This window comes from Harpia harpyja, chromosome Z (assembly GCF_026419915.1).
Source record: "Harpia harpyja isolate bHarHar1 chromosome Z, bHarHar1 primary haplotype, whole genome shotgun sequence".
In the NCBI taxonomy this organism is placed as follows: Eukaryota; Metazoa; Chordata; class Aves; order Accipitriformes; family Accipitridae; genus Harpia; species Harpia harpyja.
In genome coordinates, this window is record NC_068969.1 from 49,933,468 (window position 1) to 49,952,422 (window position 18,955).

At 43.4% G+C, this 18,955-nt stretch overlaps 1 protein-coding gene across 9 annotated transcripts in view; it reads left to right on the plus strand.

Moving 5' to 3' along the window:
- The first annotated feature begins 6,592 nt into the window (after window positions 1–6,592).
- Window positions 6,593–18,955, plus strand: part of YTHDC2 (YTH N6-methyladenosine RNA binding protein C2) — a 42,573-nt gene continuing 30,210 nt past the window's right edge. For 4 of the 9 annotated variants that reach the window (XM_052776641.1, XM_052776642.1, XM_052776646.1 and 1 more), the window contains exons 1-5: window positions 6,594–6,879; window positions 7,242–7,332; window positions 12,318–12,514; window positions 14,158–14,357; window positions 14,971–15,137. In XM_052776641.1, the coding sequence (XP_052632601.1) occupies window positions 6,672–6,879; window positions 7,242–7,332; window positions 12,318–12,514; window positions 14,158–14,357; window positions 14,971–15,137 (863 nt within the window). In that variant the 5' untranslated portion in view covers window positions 6,594–6,671. Of the gene's footprint in view, window positions 6,880–7,241; window positions 7,333–12,317; window positions 12,515–14,157; window positions 14,358–14,970; window positions 15,138–18,955 lie in introns of those variants that run through there. The other 5 variants (XM_052776645.1, XM_052776644.1, XM_052776649.1 and 2 more) reach the window with 3 other exon arrangements.

Consider the following 18,955-nt stretch of genomic DNA (forward strand, 5'->3'; position numbering starts at 1 on the left):
TCTGCATACACGACAGAACACTTAGTTCCTGCATTTCTTTTATGTACATGTGAACAAAGGTATTGAATATTTCCACTGTTGTTCATCAAAGTTTATTTTTTGAATCTCTGTTAACAAAATACTACTTTGATTGAAAAAAAGGGGGACGCTTGTGAAGATAAATGGCCTTTTTGTAGGCTGTGACTATGAGGTAACCCTGATGACTTCTTATTTCTGCAGACTGCAGATGGCTGCAGTAGTTAAACATGTTCTGTGCTTCAGAAAATTTCTGCAACACAGGTATAATTTTGGTCAAAATATTTCAGTGAAACAGTATTCTACCAGGAAATGACAATTCAGTGTAAACAAATGTCTCTAGGGAACATACCAGTTCCACTGAATTCCAATTTCAGCAGAGACACAAGCATATGAATGACAGCTACAAAATCCTTCTGCCTTCAGCCTACCCCTCAACATGTTAAGACACGGGATCCCTGCAGTTTTCTTGCTGCCTTTATGATATGTTCCAGGCATAGTAAAATCTGTTAGTGCAGCATCATTCCCCTCTCCCTCCTGCCCTCTGTCATTTGCTCACCCTGGAAACTACAGCTTCTCATTTTAGGAGGGAGGAGTAGTAGAGACAGTAGCTGGAAGAACTGGGGCATATTCGACCCGGTTGGGAACCCTCCCAGCCCTCATTCTGGATATATTGCTGAACTCTGTAGATGCCTTGGGCTCCACAGGAGGTTGCTGTTTTCCCCTGAAGGTTCAACAACCCAAGCTCTGGACTGCTCTAAATGGGGATCTGAGAGAGGTAGTTCTGCAATGACAAAATAAATTAGAGAACCGTGTAACCTTCAACATCAGTATTTATGGAGTTTCCAAGTTCCACGGGATATTAAAGGAGAAAACTACAAAGAACAAAAAGATACTGATGTATAATATTGCTCACCTTTTGCTGCTGCTATGGTAGATTTCTGCCTTAAATTATTGAGCATGCAGGATTTGTGCAGAACTGAAAGTGATTTTGGGTGACAGGTGTTATGGGGTATTCAAGGTAAAGTAAAAATCCCCAATAAGGTCAGTGGGGTGTCTATACAGACAATATATACTTTGAATCAGCTACGGTGAAACAGATGATGCCCTAACTAAGCCTCTTGTAGCTAATATCCTTTACATTTCAAAGCTAAACCCTAGATATAGTAGAGACAATTGTACTATGTAGTAGTAAGACATACTTAAAAGGGTGATCGTGATATGGATAGGCAAACCAAAGACAAATATATGATTATTACTAGAGAGAGATTATTTATAAGTAAAGATTATGACATATTCCTGGGTTTACAACTTGGTTTCAAAGCACTAATCTTGAAGGGAAGACCATCAAATAACCCATCAATGAGGAAACAGTTACATGGCTTCTATTTTGTATCAAAAGGTACCATTTTTGACAATGGAAAAGATATAAAAAGGAAAGAATACAAAAATGGGCTAATGAAGCCCAAAATAGGCAAAGAAAACTCATTAAGATCCAACAAAAAGTGCATACCCATCATTAGATTTCATATTGTGAAATCTGTTTGACAAACAGTATCTTATCATAGAAGACAGGGAATTGTGCTAGACAACGCAGTTTTATAACTTTTTTCCTAACCAACAAAAAATATATAACAAACAAAACCTAAGCATTTTCCCCTCTCCAAAATAGGGTAGAGGACATAATTTTATTCATAAATTGGAACAGGAGGCAGTGATAAACAGCAATTCTCTCCACTGAACAGAAAAATGTTACTTTACCTTCTAGATTCATACAGTTGTTTTGAATGTTTTATTCAGAAAAAAAAAAAAAGAAAAAGAAAAAGAAAAGAAGCTCCTATTCTGGAACCTAAATAAAATGACACCTAAGTGAGCCAAATGATTCAGAAATAGAGGTGAGCTGGGAGTGTGAGTCTGTAAGGATGGTTCCTTGAATTCCTCTGGTTGCCAGGTCCTGGCTCAGAACAACAGTGTGGTTTGTGCATGCAGACACAGCTTCTGTGCCTTTAGACAGACTCAAATGTAAGTAGCCATGGCAGTATTTTTCGAGGAAAAAGGCTGCAGACTTAAACTATAGCCTGTCACTTTCTTCTTTACCTTATGGCCAACAAACTTGGATGTTACCAGATGCCCTGCCTCTGAGGCCTCCTACCATCCTTGTCCTGAAACCCTTCGTGAGGACATGTTTTGGCAGTGAATGAGGGCAGAGAAAAAATTAGTGTAACTTGTAGAAGAGTGGCAATGAATAAAAGAATTGGTTCCATGAATCCCTAACAGAGATGTGTGGTTAGCTGGGTTTTCTAGAGTTAATAAGACACAAACTTTGATCAAAATTTAACCTGGACTTGATGCATTTTTTAAGTCTTTCCATTATGTAATAAGGACTGTGAGCTCATGCTGCAGCCTTTCTATTTAGTCGAATAGGAGTAGGATTTCTATCTTCTACTCCATTGCCCATTTTCATGAAACTTTGAGGAATTTGGCATCTAAGACTTTCACCCCCTCCTTCATTTTTTGTTTATAGTGTTCAAAAGGTTCAAACATTATTTAAGGAAGGACTGAGAGCAGACAGATAGAAGCACACATGTAGATATTTATCTATACACACACACTGACACACCATTGATTAAACTGATCAATAGACTTTTTCCCTTATGCCTCCAAAATAAATAAAAAATAAAGCAAATAAGGGCAATAGAAGAGACAGATGAACAAGAAATTATGTGTCAGTACATGATACAAGGGGTAACATAAATGGGGAGGAGGCAATCAACCACACAGCCCACATCAGCAGCAAAAGTTCTGGGGAACTGGCAGTGTATACAGCTGTGCGCAGTAAAGCAACAGATGCCCGTTTTCACCACAGGTTATTTATTAAACAAATACCTCCCATTATAATTTCACATTAGCCATACTTCCCTAAGTACGCGTAAGTATGTATCTCATTTTATGGCATCATTAATAACCATAACAGCCAATACCTATCTGGATTTCAGAGTTACTATGATGCCTAAAATAAAAACATATCACAATGCCTTTTTTGTAATCAAGGAACTGAAAAAAAAGAAATCCTGTGCTCCTTCACTAACCTGCTCTTGCAGAGTAATATTAGCTCATCAGTGATTCTTGCATCATATTTCAAGAGATAACAAGTCTTACAACACTAAATTCTTAAAAAAAAATTCACAAAAAGACTAATTATTTTGCAGTCAAATCTGACACACTACACTTACACAGTACATAATGGATAATTTTGTTTTACAAACTTACTTCACAGTTCTTTTTCTCTCAGTAGTGGCATCTTTTGTGGAATTTTATAGTATTCACAAGAGAGAAAATATTCTGCAAAGTAAAAGGAAGCCAGCAAAAACTGCTACCTAAGTACCTCTGAGAAGGGTAAGATAAAAATGCATAATTGTATTTGAACATGCAGATTTTAGCATATTTTAGCATAAAACCCTGCTGCCTCTTAATGCTTCTCATAAAAAAAAATATGGGCATTTGGACATATGGTGATAGAAGGAAATAATTCTTACTCCAGGAGATATTTGTTTTGTGTAAGCCTGAGCCAGAAGGTATTTCTGAGGCCAACCATGAAAAACGATTTTAAAAAGTCTTACAAGTTGTTAATTCTAATAAGAAAATCTACAGCTAGTAATTTTTATTAACAGAAAATGTATAAAGAATATATATAAACCACCATGTGTAAGAACTTGGAAAGAAACAAAGACAAAAGCTGTTCCGTGTATATGTTTTTCAGAACGATCTGTTGTGTGTTCCTGTTGTACTTCTGCATCTAATATGGACCTGAGCTGGAGCTGGAATGCTAGACTGAGTGAAAATCTGGCTGAATGCAGAAGAGCACTTCCTTTGCTGGTAGACACGGACCTGTCTGCAAAGGTCCTTTCTCAAAAGCCTGAAAGAAGACATAACTAATGGGAAGCTGGACCTGTGTTACACCACCACGAGACATGCCCTATGCCACGCTAGTGTCAGCGTGTTTGGATCCCACGTGCATCAGAAAGTACGTTGCTGCTCTTCCTTCCCAGGGCCATCGCCTGCACATAGGCCAGTCGGAGCTGGAGGGCAACCTCAAAGGTGGTCCAGAATCACCCTCAGTGTTTTTGGAAGTAAATTCACCAAAACAGGAGACCACTTTGCCCAGCTGCCCCAAGACGTGGGCTTAAGGCACAATTCTGTCTTCACTTTTTTCGTATGCTCAGTGCGGATTGCAATCAGCTAGTTAGCAGGGCACAGCACTTGTTGCAGCATGCAGTATGTGGGTGACAACTCCTTCTCAAGAAAATCTTCCTCCTGCTTCACTGTAGCATGGAACTACTCTGTGTTCAGTGGGTTTTGTTACCTAAATGCTGACCCCTCTAATTTGTCTCAGCAGTTTGGGAAGAATGATCTATTGGCTGTTTGAGGGTTTTTTTAAGGTATATTTATAGCAAAAATATATAGCAAGCAGATAGTTTAAATCATGCTCAGCGTGCCAGCGCTCCACTCATCTTTACAATGTGTTAAATTCAAACACTATTAGTTTACTGAGTCAGGCTTCCCTTTATTTCACTAATATTTTATGAGTTCCTGTCTTAAACTCCTAAAGACAGATTAACCTCTAGCATAGTGGTACCAACAGAGTTACATTAGCTGTGAATTCAGGCTGCAACTTTATTTTCCAGCAGGAATATATAAAAATGATTCTTTCTTTCTCCATGTGTATCCTGACTATATGCTTTGAGTCATGTCTTTTTACCTGAGTGACTGCAGGTTCCTGTTTTTTTCACACTTAATACCATTGGAGAGTCAACAGAGCAATGAAAGAAGCAAGCTATGTATCAAGAAGTTTGTTATGCAGGATGCACTCAGGCTTCCTTGCGCTCTTCACTATATAGATGAGACCTAACATAACAGCTAGTTATTATCTCTGTGAGCTGTTGTATACACAAGATTGCAAACTGAGATCAGAACAGGCCCTGAGGAATCATTCTGCAGAATCACATGCTTTCCTTGTAGGAAGGCAAGATGATGCTGTTAAGACATAAGAATTGGTGAGAGATCTGGGTTCATAATTAAAGATTTCTGATGTGACTCTCTCAAACGAGTTACAATCTATCATTTATTACTGTTGATACTAAGGAAGGTAAGAGGATTCCTTATCTTGTTAAGCTAAAAGTTTAATTTTTCATAGTAGATGTGATGTGCTCTAACATGACAGCACTGAATGTCACAGAAACAGCTATAAGGAAACAGCATTAAGTACTTCGGTTGAAAATGTATAGGAAGGTATCTGGATTAAAAAAACTGAGAAAATTTAAAAAACAACCTTACGACAGAGCAAACCTTCAGCTCCAGTGCCACTTCTCAGTGCAGAAATATGCTGAAGTGAGCTTTGTATAGGGCTTTGGTAGAGGTCTCTTAAGAGACATTTTTCAGGCAGCTGCATCAGAGAGTGTTTATTTGCTATTTATTCAGTTCTCCACTTAAGTTCACACCTGAGGAAGTTTGCTCTTCTTCGAAGTATTCTCCTTCTGACTGAATGATATTTCCAAAGTAGCAACCTTCAACAGTTAATCCTGTGTCGTGGCCAAGAGTTGGGGTTTTTTTTTGGGGGGGGGGTGGTGTTTGTTTGTTTGTTTTTTATATCTTTGGTGTGGCGTCAGCAGGAAAAGAGGATCGTTTCAGCCAAAGGCTTATTTACTGACCTAAAGAATACTCAAGACACCATCAAATCCCCCTTAATGCTAAATGGCTAAACAATTTGCCTTGGAGTACCATCTTGAAAAATTACTTGCATTTTACAAAATCGAGGGCAAGTAACACTTCACAGTGAAGAGGCCGAGGACTGCAATGATCTTACCCACCTACATTTAATGTCATTCAATTCAATTATGTAATTTATGACCAGACAGATACCAGTGCTACTTTGTAGTCACTGCCAATTGTACCCCATTTCAACGAAACACACTTTACCAGCCTCATGAAAAAAACCCAACCCCCTTCCGTTTATAATACAATTTCGTATTTAGCGGACGCCAGTTTGGGGCATGCAGCGTTAGTTGCACTTAGGTCAGCAGAGACCACTTTTGCCGCCTCTCCCAGTTGAGGAGGGCAGGTTTCGTTACTCAGCTTTCACGTTCACGCAAGCAACGGCGCTGGCAGCTGCCGGCAACGCGTCACGCCGCCCGCACCATTTACTTGCGCTAACCGCCCCAAAGGAGTGCGTGACTGAAAACAACCCCACAGCTCCCTGGGCCCTGCGCCTCCCACGCCCGAGGAAGAGCCGCCCCGCAGCCACTCGTGGGCCTCCACCACGCCGCTGCCGCACCCGGCGCTGAGGAGAGGCGCCCAACGGCCGCCGCGGGGCGGGGCGGGGCGCGTGGCGCGCGGCGCCCTGCTGCCCCCGAGCGGGGGAAGGCGGTGCGAGCTCGCGCCCTCTCCGCCGCCATGGGGGCAGAGCCTCCGCCGGGCGGGCGCCGAGGAGGGGGCGGGGCAGCTCCTCCCACCCCCGCCTCACCTCGCCTCGCCCCGCCCCGCGCAGTGACGTCGCGGCGCTGCGGCGGCACGCTACCCGCTCCTCCGCCGGCGAGACGTGAGCCGCAGCGCGCGACCGCCGCCGCGCTCCCCGCGCCACCGGCACTCGCTGCCGCGCCATGTCGCGGCCCAGTAGCGTCTCGTCGCGGCAGCCTGGCGAGGGTTCGGCCGCGGCCTCCTCAGCCGCGGCCGCCTCCTCCGCCGCGGCCGCCGCCGCCGGCCCCGCGGCGGGCCGCGGCAAGAGGCTGAAGGATATCCGCGTCGACGAGGAGGTGGAGATCGCGGTGAACCTCGCCCTGGAGCGGTTCCGCTACGGAGAGGAGAAAGGTGTGTAGCGGCAGCCCGGCCGCGGTGGAGAAGGGCGCGGGGGGCGCCCCGCCTGGCAGGTGCGCCCGGGCGGGCCCGTCGCGGCGGGCCGGCAGCGAGGAGCCGGGGCGGCGGCTGTGGGCACCTGGCCTGGGCCGGCGGGGGGAGGCGAGGCCCGGCGTGGGGGGTGACGGACATCGAGGCGCGGAGGCTCTCCACCGGTTCACCGGCAGAAGCCTCCCCTCGGCTCCTCTCTGCCCGAATGAGGTGGCTTGCTTGCGAGCCCTGCCTCGCTTACCGCTGTGAAGGTACGGCCGTGCCGTAATATGTCAAGAATACTGCGTCTTTAGTTGCTATGTTTGCTTTTTTTATTGTTTTTCCAGAAATGGAGTTTCCTTCCTCTTTCAGTAGCACCGAAAGAGCATTCGTTCACCGGCTCTGTCAGTCTCTCGGACTGATATCTAAAAGTAAAGGGTAAGTCGGAGTCTGATTTTTATTTATTATTGCCTTTTTTGGCTGCCAGTGTACGGGGTTTCATGACTAGCGTTAAAGTGATCTGTGTTTCTAGCGTGCCCTGCACTGTTGCAGGGAACAGTACTAGAGAAAAAAAGTTTAAAAAGTAAGGTAAAAATGAGTATCTTTGCGCTTTGCTTTAGGTGTACTTAAACTTGTGACGTGCTTAGTTTGAGATAGCTTGCCCTCATACTGTTTTGTGGGTTTCATGGCTCCATAAAAAAGACTTCTCACCCAGATCTGTTCTGTTTTTCATGTACTATTGTGTGCCCAAGGGCTTTTGAATAGAATCTCATACCTTGACAGGTAAAATGTAACCTAGAGTAGCATGTCCGAGAGAGTGCTTTTGTTGAGAAGTGCAGAAGAGGGTTCGTATGCAGGTATGGTGACGTTTCTTTCTCTTACACTGCTCTGATGTTCTGAAGAGAAAACCCATGTTCATTGATGTGATGAGCTTGCATGAAAGCTGAGAATCCGGCTCCCCTGGGAGTTCAGGTGGCAAATCAACAGGAAAGGGAAAGATACAGGAAAAATGCAGATACATGGAGTAACATGTATAACGTGTGTGCGTGTGTGGACTGTTGTAAAACCGTAGCAGCATTTGCTATTCCTCATTTTTGGTGATACTTCACGATTCTTGCAAAAATATTGTAAAATGCTAGTTCTCTGATCTATACTTAATTAGGGAGTAAGTGCTATTCAGCACTGATTGTGTTGAATGTGTAGCTTGGTTTCAGAAGATCTTACTCAAGTATAGTGCTGTTCAAGTGAAGTTATTCTTCCAATGTTGTTCCAGTCTCGGGAGTTGTGTAGCTCATTTTTGCTACATTTATTTGCCTGAGACAATAAATTTGTTTGAGCTTGCGGACCTTTGCATCATATTTTGTGAACATGGAGTGTTAGAAAGCCTTGTCAGATGTGTGCAAGTGGTTAGCAGGAACATGCTTGTGTTGTACGGTGCCTGCTCTAAACTGTAACTGGTATGCCTGCTTGAATCCTTGTTGATTCTTTGTAGAGCTTTGCAAGTCTCTCTGAGTGGCTCCCCAGTAGATTCTGTGGTGGTTTTGGTCGTTGTTTTCATAGAACCATGGAATATGTCAAGTTGGAAGAGACCCATAAGGATCATTGAGTCCAACTCCCTGCTCCTCGCAGAGACTACCTAAAACTAAACCATATGACTAAGAGCATCATCCAGACGCTCCTTGCACTCGGACAGGCTTGGTGCAGTGACCGCTTCCCTGGGCAGCCTGTTCCAGTGACACACCACCCTCTCAGTGAAGAACCTTTTCCTAATGACCAATCGGAATTCCCCTGATGCAGCTTCATTCCATCTCCTCGCGTCCTATTGCTGGTCACCACAGAGGGGAGATCAGCACCTGCCCTCCGCTGCCCCCCTTGAGGACGTTGTAGACTGCGAGGAGGTCACCCCTCAGCCTTCTCTTCTCCAGGCTGAACAAGCCAGGTGACCTCAGCCGCTCCTCCTGTCTTGCCCTCGAGGCCTTTCTCCATCTTGGTCTCCCTCCTCTGGACACTGATATCTTAATGTCCTTCTGATATTGCAGTGCCCCAAACTGCACACAGTACTTTAGGTGGGGCCGTCCCAGTGCAGTGTAGAGTGGGACAATCACCCCCTGTTTTTGTTTTGTGTTGGTTTTTTTTTTTTAAATGTGGAGTGTTCAGGGTGACATGAAGCTTGGAGAATAGTTGAACTGAAATTTAAATAGCTGAGAAAAAGGAAATATTGAGCTGGGAAGACCTAAACTGTATCTTTTTTTTTTTTTTTTTCACTATGATAATGCATTGCACATTTCAGAAACATAAATTTCCTTTTAAAATAAATGCAAATGTTCTACTCATGTTTAGTCTCCCCAGATTTCCTCAGTATTTATGCTTGCAATAACTTTTGAAATGATTAGTCTTTAAAAGTGTCGTGTTTTAACCCCAGCCAGCAATTAAGCACCACGCAGCCACTCACATCTCCCCCCACCCAGTGGAATGGGGGAGAGAATCGGGAGAAGAAGTATAACTCATGGGTTGAGATAAGAACGGTTTAATAGAACACAAAAGAAGCAGCTAATAGTGATAATGATAACACTAATAAAATGACAATAGTAGTAATAAAAGGATTGGAATAAACAAGTGATGCACAGTGCAATTGCTCAGCACCTGCTGACCGATGCCCAGTCAGTTCCTGAGCAGCGATCCCCCCCAGGCCAACTCCCCCCCTTTTATATACTGGGCATGACATCACATGGTATGGAATACCCCTTTGGCCAGTTTGGGTCAGCTGCCCTGGCTGTGTGCCCTCTCAACTTCTTGTGCCCCTCCAGCCTTCTTGCTGGCTGGGCGTCAGAAGCTGAAAAATCCTCGACTTCAGACTAAACATTATTTAGCAACAACTGAAAGCATCAGTGTGTTATCAACATTCTTCTCATATTTGACTCAAAAACATAGCACTGTACCAGCTACTAGGAAGACAATTAACTCTATCCCAGCTGAAACCAGGACAAAAAGCTTGATCATGATTGGCTTTCATAACTGATTTTTTTAGCTAGGGTATAATTTTGATGTTAATATTCATTACTGTATCTGCACTTGTTGCACAGAGTGGAAAAATAAGGGAAGCTGTTGCTTGGGCACCGTAGGATGATATTTTGTGTCTTTAGTTTTTTCCTTTGAGTTAAGCTAGCATATGTTGAATGCTTACAGAAAACTTACTATAGACTCTTCATAGCTATTACGTTTTCCTCTAGACATTATGAGTGTACTGTGTCGGGTCTGGCTGGGGTTGAGTTGCTGTGCTCTGTACTTGTAGCTGATAACACTTGCATCTGATAACACACCAGCATTTGGGCTTCTGCTGAGCACTGCTCGTACAACATCAGGGTTGTCTTTCCAGCTCCCCCCTACCCCCCCAGTTAGGAGTGTTGCCAGCAGGTTGAGGGAGGTGATCCTTCCCCTTTACTCAGCACTGGTGAGGGTACACCTGGAGTGCTGTGTCCAGTGCTGGGATCACCAGTAGGAGAGAGGCGTGGATGTACTGGAGAGAGTTCAGTGAAGGACCAGCGAGGTGATGAAGGAACTGAAGCATCTCTCCTGTGAGGACAGGCTGAGAGAACTGGGACTGTTCAGCCTGGAGAAGACAAGGATCGGGATGGATCTTATCAATGTATATAAACACCTGCAGGGAGGGTGCTAAGAGGACGGAGCCAGGCTCTTGTCAGTAGTGCCCAGTGACAGGACCAGAGGCAATGGGCACAGACTGAAACACAGGAGGTTCCCTCTGAACATCAGGAAACACTTTGTCACTGTCAGGGCGACCGAGTTCTGGCACAGGTTGCCCAGGGAGGTGGTGGAGTCTCCTTCCTTCGAGATATTCAGAAGCTGTCTGGACGTGGTCCTGGGCAACCAGCTCAAGGTGCCCCTGCTTGCATAGGGGTTTGGACTAGATGACCTCCAGAGGTCCCTTCCAATCCCAATGGTTCTGTGATTTTGTGGTTCTAAGTTGCTCAGGTACAAACTAGTGAAGACTGGGAGCATAGTCATGGAAAGCATTGCAGTTTGTTTTTCCAATTCTGCTAACCTTTCCCTTTCCCTGGACGTGCACATTCAAGTACTGTTCCAGCTTTAGTATTTTTGCTGTTCTGAAATGTTGCGTTGCATTGACCAAGAGCTGAACCCAAGCCAACAACTTAGAAAGCAGCCATGTTGTGGTGGGTTGACCTTGGCCAACTGCCAGGTGCCCAGCCAGCTTGGTCTGTCACTCCCCCTCCTCAACAGGATGTGGGGAGAAAATAGCATGGGGTCTCTCTCTCACAGGCTGAAGTTCCTTCAGGATAAATGTGCTCCACTGAGGTCTCTTCTGTGGGTTTCGGGGTAATCTCTCCTCCAGCACTTGGAGCACCTCCTCCCCCCTCCTGCTTCACTGACGTTGGTATCTGCAGGGCTGTTTCTCAGATTTTTCTCAGTCCTCCCTCGCAGCTGCTGTGCAGCGTTTTTTCCTTTTCTTAAATACATTATTACAGAGTCACCACCATCATGACTGAGGGGCTCAGCTGTGCCTTGTGGTGGGTCTGTTGGAGCGAGCTGTGTCCCATACAGGGCAGCCCGGGCCTCTCCTCACAGAGGCTGCCCTGCCAGCTCCTGGGTACCTGCACCCCGTTCATACACGCCACGATACCACCCCTGCCAGGGACAGGGTGCTGGGCTTGTAGGGTGACCTTCCGTTCTTATCCTGAGAAGTAATTTTCAAAGTGTTGATATGTCATTGTAGCTCAGGCACAAGATAGTTCAGTTTCAAACCTATATACAACAGCTCTTTGCATTTCAGTATCAGACTTCAGTCTGAGAACAAATGCGGCGTTATGATTAAGTGTTTTGGCTCTAATTCTGCATTGTAAATCTTTGAAAATGAACATCCTGGGAATCTTAATTTGTTTTAAAGGATTTTATTAAGGCTTGGAATATCACTAGAAGGCTACTTGTTTGTCTGTTGTGTCTATTTGTTGGTTTTTAACCTCTAACTCCCTTAAATTACTCTAGAAATCAGGTTTGTGTCATACCTCTCAGTACTGATTGATAGAGTGATTGATGGAGCTGGCTGTCTTTTGGGAAGCAAATGCAGTGATAGACCTTCAAGAGAAAGGTAGCATAACAGTGTTACATTATGGAGGCCTAATTGTAAAGTTGTGCTCAGTGTACTCATCCAAAGTCTGCAGTGCTGCACTACAGTGTGTGAATGCGGTGGTTTGATGATGGATGTTGTGGATGCTTCTGTTATTTTGGTGTGTGTTATGCTACATAGGACATTATTTGCAATTTTCTAGTTATGACATTATATTTGAAAGTAATCTGATGGCCATCTTGAAAAAATTATGGTCAAAGTTGATTACGTAGAGGTAAATAAGTTACTTGTTCCTAAAATACATTTTTCTTTTTTCCTCCAGGAAAGGAGCAAATCGATACCTGACTGTAAGGAAGAAGGATGGATCAGAACTAACACAGGCAGTAATGACTTGCGGCTTGGCTCCCAGTACGAAACATACTGTTCGGAGTTTAATTCAGAGATTTCCTGTCACAAATAAAGAACGAACAGAACTTCTGCCAAAGACAGAGCGAGGAAATGCATGTGCTGTTGAATCTGGTATGTTCAGTGTGTCTTCTGATATGGACTTGTCAATCAACACTGCTTAAAAAACCCAAACAATCCAACCACAAAACAAAAACCTTTCTTTTCTGCCTCCTCTCCTGTCCCAGCTGACACCCTCCCCCCAAAACAAACCCATTAATTTTCTTGACTTTTAATTGTTAATATAGGGGGGTTTATAACTAGTGTCATAAGAAACTTAGGCAGTCATGTCACCCACATTCCAATGCCTGCCTTGCACCAAGTTACTTTTGAATCTTCAAGCTAGTTCCAGCCAAATTTATTTGGAAGCACTTTTCTGAAATGTGAGCTCCTACAAGTTCCATGAGGTGAGATTGAAAAGAGAAGTGTTACCATGACTGCTGTATGAGAACACCCTTATGAGAAAATGAGGCTGGCTGTTCTGCTTATAGAAATTCACGTTCTTGATAAAATAAGTTTATTTTTTGTTTCGTTGTCTTCTAAAATAGATCTGGTCCCTAAGACTACTTTCTGGACTTCTTGATTTCTAGAATATGAAAGAGTTCACTGGAATACAAACTTCTGATATATTGTGGGTTTTTTTTTAAACAGTGCTGTCAACAAGATTATTGCTTTAACAGTTATGAGTGTAAGAGTTACGTTGTGTTTCTGTGCACAAAGCTGGGTGTAGCGCACAGAAAACACTTGTACCAGTATGCCTTGTTTCATTGGATATTTCTGATTTATGATAGTTCATGCTTTAAGTGCTTCCTTTGCTAGTTTTCTTTTTCAGTTGTTTCAGTTGTTTAATAGGATTGTTCAATGAACAGAGGGCAACTGTAATAAAAGTACTGAAAAGCAATTCCTTAGGGATGTAAGACATATAAACTAATGAATAGTGTAAAATTTATCTTTCTTCACTTCTCCAGAATGGTTTTTGGCTCTTTTAATTTGTGTCTGTCTTGGTAAGATGGTGCTTGTAATTTAATATATTAATCTGATTATCACCTTAAATACATATAATTGAATTTACAGCAAGTTTTTCATTGTTCTGGAAAATAATTATTGAGGAATTCTGGAATAGCATTTACAATACTGAATCTGAAGTAGTCTCCTCTGAAGATGTGCAGGTTCTTTGGCTACTAATGCGTTGCTTTCTAATACATCACACTGCACTGTGCTGTATGGGTCCAGGGGTCTAGGTACAGCATGGTTCAGTTTGTATGATTTAAGACAAATCTTACAGACTAGAGCATTAGGTTATGTAAGACTGTCTGAAAGGAGGTCATAAAAGATCAGAGAGGATGAGAAAGAAGGCAGATGAATCACAGTAAAGGTACCTTTTTCTCAGAAGTCCTGCTTGTCAGTTTGGAATAACTTAAAGGTTTAACTGTACAGTGAATATTTCTAGACAAACTGTGGAGGTGTGAATGTGTGGACATGATACAAAGGCCAAGCAAATACGCCAGGCTGCTTTTCTGGGCTTTAGTTTCTGTTCTATTTTTGCTCTTCGTGACCTTCACTATGAATATGGCTTTTAAATGTGTGATGGGTTTGTCACTTTATCTATAGGGATGCATATAAAGTTAGGAATGTTCGTTTTTATGTACGATTTTAAAGAAATTTTTTAGTATTTATTTTTCTTTTGTATCTGTCTAAGTAAATTGTTAACTTCACAGAAAACAGAGACGTGAACAAGACAAGTGGACGGCTTAACAATGGTATCCCCCAGGTTCCAGTGAAAAGAGGGGAATCGGAGTTTGATTCCGTCAGGCAATCCCTACCAGTTTTTGAGAAACAGGAAGAAATTGTCAAAATAATAAAGGACAATAAAGTTGTTTTGGTTGTAGGAGAGACTGGATCAGGAAAAACTACTCAAGTAAGTTTATTTAACGAAATAAAAAAGATAACAGTATTTATACAAAACACGCCAACTTTGTAATACTTATGTCGTAAGGGATTTCTTTATGCTAGTTTTAAGGCTTCTGTTTTCCTATATAGTCAAAAGTCTTGTGTTCTAATTCACTTTCTTGCTTTTGAAATACTAAGCCAGCAGATACTTACTAAAAGCACGAATGGTTCTGCACAATTTTCTGATAGATACTAGTTTTTCGTTAAAATGATATAAAATATTGCAGGGAGAGTAGCTATGATTTTGTATAGCCCTTTTCCTTCTAAAGCTAGCTCTCTTCTTAGTTTCTAGAGTAGAATATTATTGTGTTGTAAACGAAATATTACCTACAGGTATTTTTTTATAGATTTCTCTGAAGTAAGAGAAGCTTCAACTTTTTTTTTCTGAAACAGATTAAATTTGAAATCAGAAATTTCTTTTTTCTGCCTTCCTGCCCCTTCAAGTACGTTTGCAATGCTAATCCCATTGTGAATCCTTTCACAACCTATGTAATATTGAGACGCAGTTAAATTGTTTCACCGTGGTAAAAGAGAGATGACTTTATCAAACTAAAAAGTAAATTTAAACCACTTCTTTACAGATCCCTCAGTTCCTTCTTGACGAATGTTACAAAAACGGAACTCCGTGTCGTATATTTTGCACTCAGCCAAGACGTTTGGCAGCTATTGGTGTGGCTGAAAGAGTGGCAGCAGAAAGAAGAGAAAAGGTTGGCCAGACAGTTGGTTATCAGATCCGATTAGAAAGCAGGTACTAATGATATTTCTTAAAGTCAATTGATCTTGTTTTGGTACTTTAGTCTTGTGTACATTTAAACTGCAGTATACTTGGGATACAGCCTAGGAAAAGCTCAGTATGTCAAGTATAGATAGGATATGTTATTTCAAGTAATGGAATATTGAAGAGTGAAAAGGACGGTGTTCATCCTGCATTTGGCAGTTTCATGTAGTAAGTTGTCTTATACAAGTGAATTGCAGGTACTTTCTCGTGATTTCTTTTTGTGTGTGTGTGGCATTTCTTGTCTTACTTTCAGATCAAGTCTATGCTTTCTTCTCTTTTTTTTCTCCCTACTTTTAACATGTATAGATCCAAAAGTTCTGCAAGCTTTGAAGATAAGTAGGAAGACCAGCATGCTGTGAGAAATGCTATATAGTGAGAGTTGGTAGGGGACATAAAAGGAAAAAAAAGCAAAATTTGAAAGTGAATGATGAAGTTGAGCATTATTTACCAATCTAGTTTGGGTTAAATTTATTCTGTTTCAGCTTTTACGTTTAAAGCATGAACTGATACAAAAGTAGAGATTTCTAGGTCACCTGGGAAATTTGTCCCTAAAGCAGAGCAGGAATGGATGAAAGTCTGAAGATTTGTGCGTGGTTTCTAGATTCTTTGAACTGTGTAGATAGTGGGATTTCCAGGAGCAGGCAGCACTTGGGATATGGGTGAGAAGAAGACAGTGAAAGGTATAGCTGGTTACGTTGCTTGTGTGGATGAAGATATCATATAGCTAATGAAAATGAATGCACTTGAACAACAAAGCCAAGTTAAAGAAGAATTTGAATATGTGTACAAAAGCTCCTAAGGCTGTTAAGGGATTAAAAGAGCTAGTAAAGATGAATTGCAAATAAGGTGGATGATTAATGTGTGGAAGTATTATGCTGTCTGAAGAAGAACGAAGTATAGGTCAGATCAAAATGGAAGAATTCCTGGAAGCAGTGCAAAAAATCCTGCTTAAGAAGAATCAATAGATTCATTCAAGAGAAAGAGCGAAAGGGAGACATGACAGTATTTCCAACTCTGGGCAGAAAAGATGTGGAGTGGAGGGGTTTAGGCAGGAGGAATAACACAGGAGTCTAATTTTTGAAGTTTTATTAACTATTGGACAGCAATGATGATTTCTAGAAGGCTGCTGGAGAGAAGAGTAAAGATGAGTAAAGTAAAGCATTTCCATCTTGGATATGTTCCTTGAATTGAATATGTAGGAGGAGTTTTGAAAGGAGTGATGAATTCCAAACTTGGAAAGAAATACGCATATGATAACTAGGGAGCTCATGTCTTCCAGAAAAGAACCGTAGAGTATGATACAAAGGAACTTTTCAGTACTGCGGGTGGCAGTGCTGGAGAAAGTAGTGGCAATTGCTCTTTTTACTTGCACAGCTAACTCTGCCACAGGTACTAGAATAGTAACTTCCAGAGATTTTGAAATTCTTGAAGAGAAAAATTAAAGCATTTGAAAAGGATCAGCTGATTTCTTTGTGATTCAGTCAAGTATAGTGTATTGGGTCTGCGTGGCAAGGTTTTGGTAGCAGGGGGGCTACAGGGGTGGCTTCTGTGAGAAGATGCCAGAAGCTTCCCCCATGTCCGACAGAGCCAATGCCAGCTGGCTCCAAGACGGACCTGCCGCTGGCCAAGGCTGAGCCCATCAGTGGCAGTGGTGGTAACGCCTCTGGGATAAGATATTTAAGAAGGGGAAGAAAACCTGTGCAAGAGAAACTGTAGCTGAAGAGAGGAGTGAGCATACGTGAGCAAAACAACCCTGCAGACACCAAGGTCAGTGAAGAAGGAGCAGGAGGAGGTGCTCCAGGCACCGGAGCAGAGATTCCCCTGCAGCCCGTGGGGAAGAGCATGGTGAGGCAGCCTGTCCCCCTGCAGCCCAGGGAGGTCCACGGTGGAGCAGATATCCACCTGCAGCCCGGGGAGGACCTCACGCCGGAGCAGGTGGATGCCTGAAGGAGGCTGTGACCCTGTGGGAAGCCTGCGCTGGAGCAGGCTCCTGGCAGGACCCATGGAGAGAGGAGCCCACGCTGGAGCAGGTTTTCTGGCAGGACTTGTGACCCCGTGGGTGGCCCACGCTGGAGCAGTCTGTGCCTGAAGGACTGCAGCCCATGGGAGGGACCCATGCTGGAGCAGTCCGTGAAGAACTGCAGCCTGTGGGAAGGACCCACACTGGAGAAGTTCATGGAGGACTGTCTCCCACGGTGGAGCAGGGGAAGAGTGTGAGGAGTCCTGCCCCTGAGGAGGAAAGAGCGGCAGAGACAACATGTGATGATCTGACCCCAACCCCCCATTCCCGTCCCCCTGTGCTGCTGGGGAGAGGAGGGAGAGAATTGGGGAGTAAAGTTAAGCCTGGGGAGAAAGGGGAGGGGTGCAGGGAAGGTGTTTTTAAGATTTGGTTTTATTTCTCATTATCCTACTCTGATTTGATTGGTAACAAATTAAATTAATTTCCCCAAGTTGAGTCTGTTTTGCTTCTGATGGTAATGGGTGAGTGATCTTTCCCTGTCCTTATCTCTACCCATGAGCCTTTCATTATATTTTCTCTCCCCTGTCCAGCTGAGGACAGGAGTGATAGAGGGGCTTTGGTGGGCACCTGGTGTCCAGCCAGGGTCAATCCACCACATATAGGCACATACAAAGACTATATCCAAGCATATGCTGAAGAATTGGAACCTGTTTTTCCAAAGCAGTTGTCGTGGTTTCAGCCCAGCCGGTAACAAAGGACCATGCAGCCGCTCGCTCACTTCTCCTGCCCGCCTCTGGTGGGATAGGGAGGAGACGGAGGAGAGAAAAGAAAAAAAAACCTGGAACCTCGAGGGTTGAGATAAGGGCAGTTTACTGGGACAACACAAAAAAAAGGTTACAACAACAACAACAGTACTAATGAAAGAATATACAAAAAAAAAAAGTGATGCACAGTGCAACTGCTCACCACCTGGAACCCGACGCTCCGCCACCGAAAATCGAGAGCGCCCTCCCCCCGGCCCGCTCCCCATTTATATACTGAGTATGATGTCACATGGTATGGAATAGCTCCTTGGCTAGTTCAGGTCGGCTGCCCCGGCTATGCCCCCCCCCCCCACCTCCCAGGTTCCTGTAAAAATTAACTCTATCCCAGCTGAACCCAGGACATTATCCACCCCTTATTCTATACCATCTACATCATGCCCAGATCTTACATTTTCCAATCAACTACTACCACTTTCCTTGTCATATATATATATATATATATGTATGTATATGGACATCCCCCCCCTCCCCCCCCAAATAGTATTCTCTTAGTCGATTGGCTATCCCTCCAATGTGTCCATCAGTTTTATTTAGTCCATGACTTTGGGGTTTCATCTGTTGTAACAGTTCTTCAGGATAAGAGAGATGGTGTGAGGTGTTAGGTTGTTGTATGCTGCCTCTGGAACTTGTGGCCGGTACATTTGGTGCAACCCACACCCTTGGCCTGCAGGTCGAAGAGGTTGATCTTGAGGAAATTGCTGGGCACCAGTTCAAGTTCTATCACTGTTGTACTTGGCTCAGTTTCAAAGTCCATCCTTCAGTCATTTGGGTAATTCTTACAGTAATATCCTTGATATGGCATATAGACACTATAGATACAATGACATACATTGGCAGGTTATTTAGCAGTTAAATATCATACAGCCTAATTCACTGGCTATTCTCTCCCAAAATCAAGTCTCCCTGAGGTACACATCGAACTTCCCCATCCTTCTGCATCACCCACCAGGTGTACCCAGGTCCCTGAGCAAAAACAACCCCTTGGATGGGTTTGTCTCTGCTTG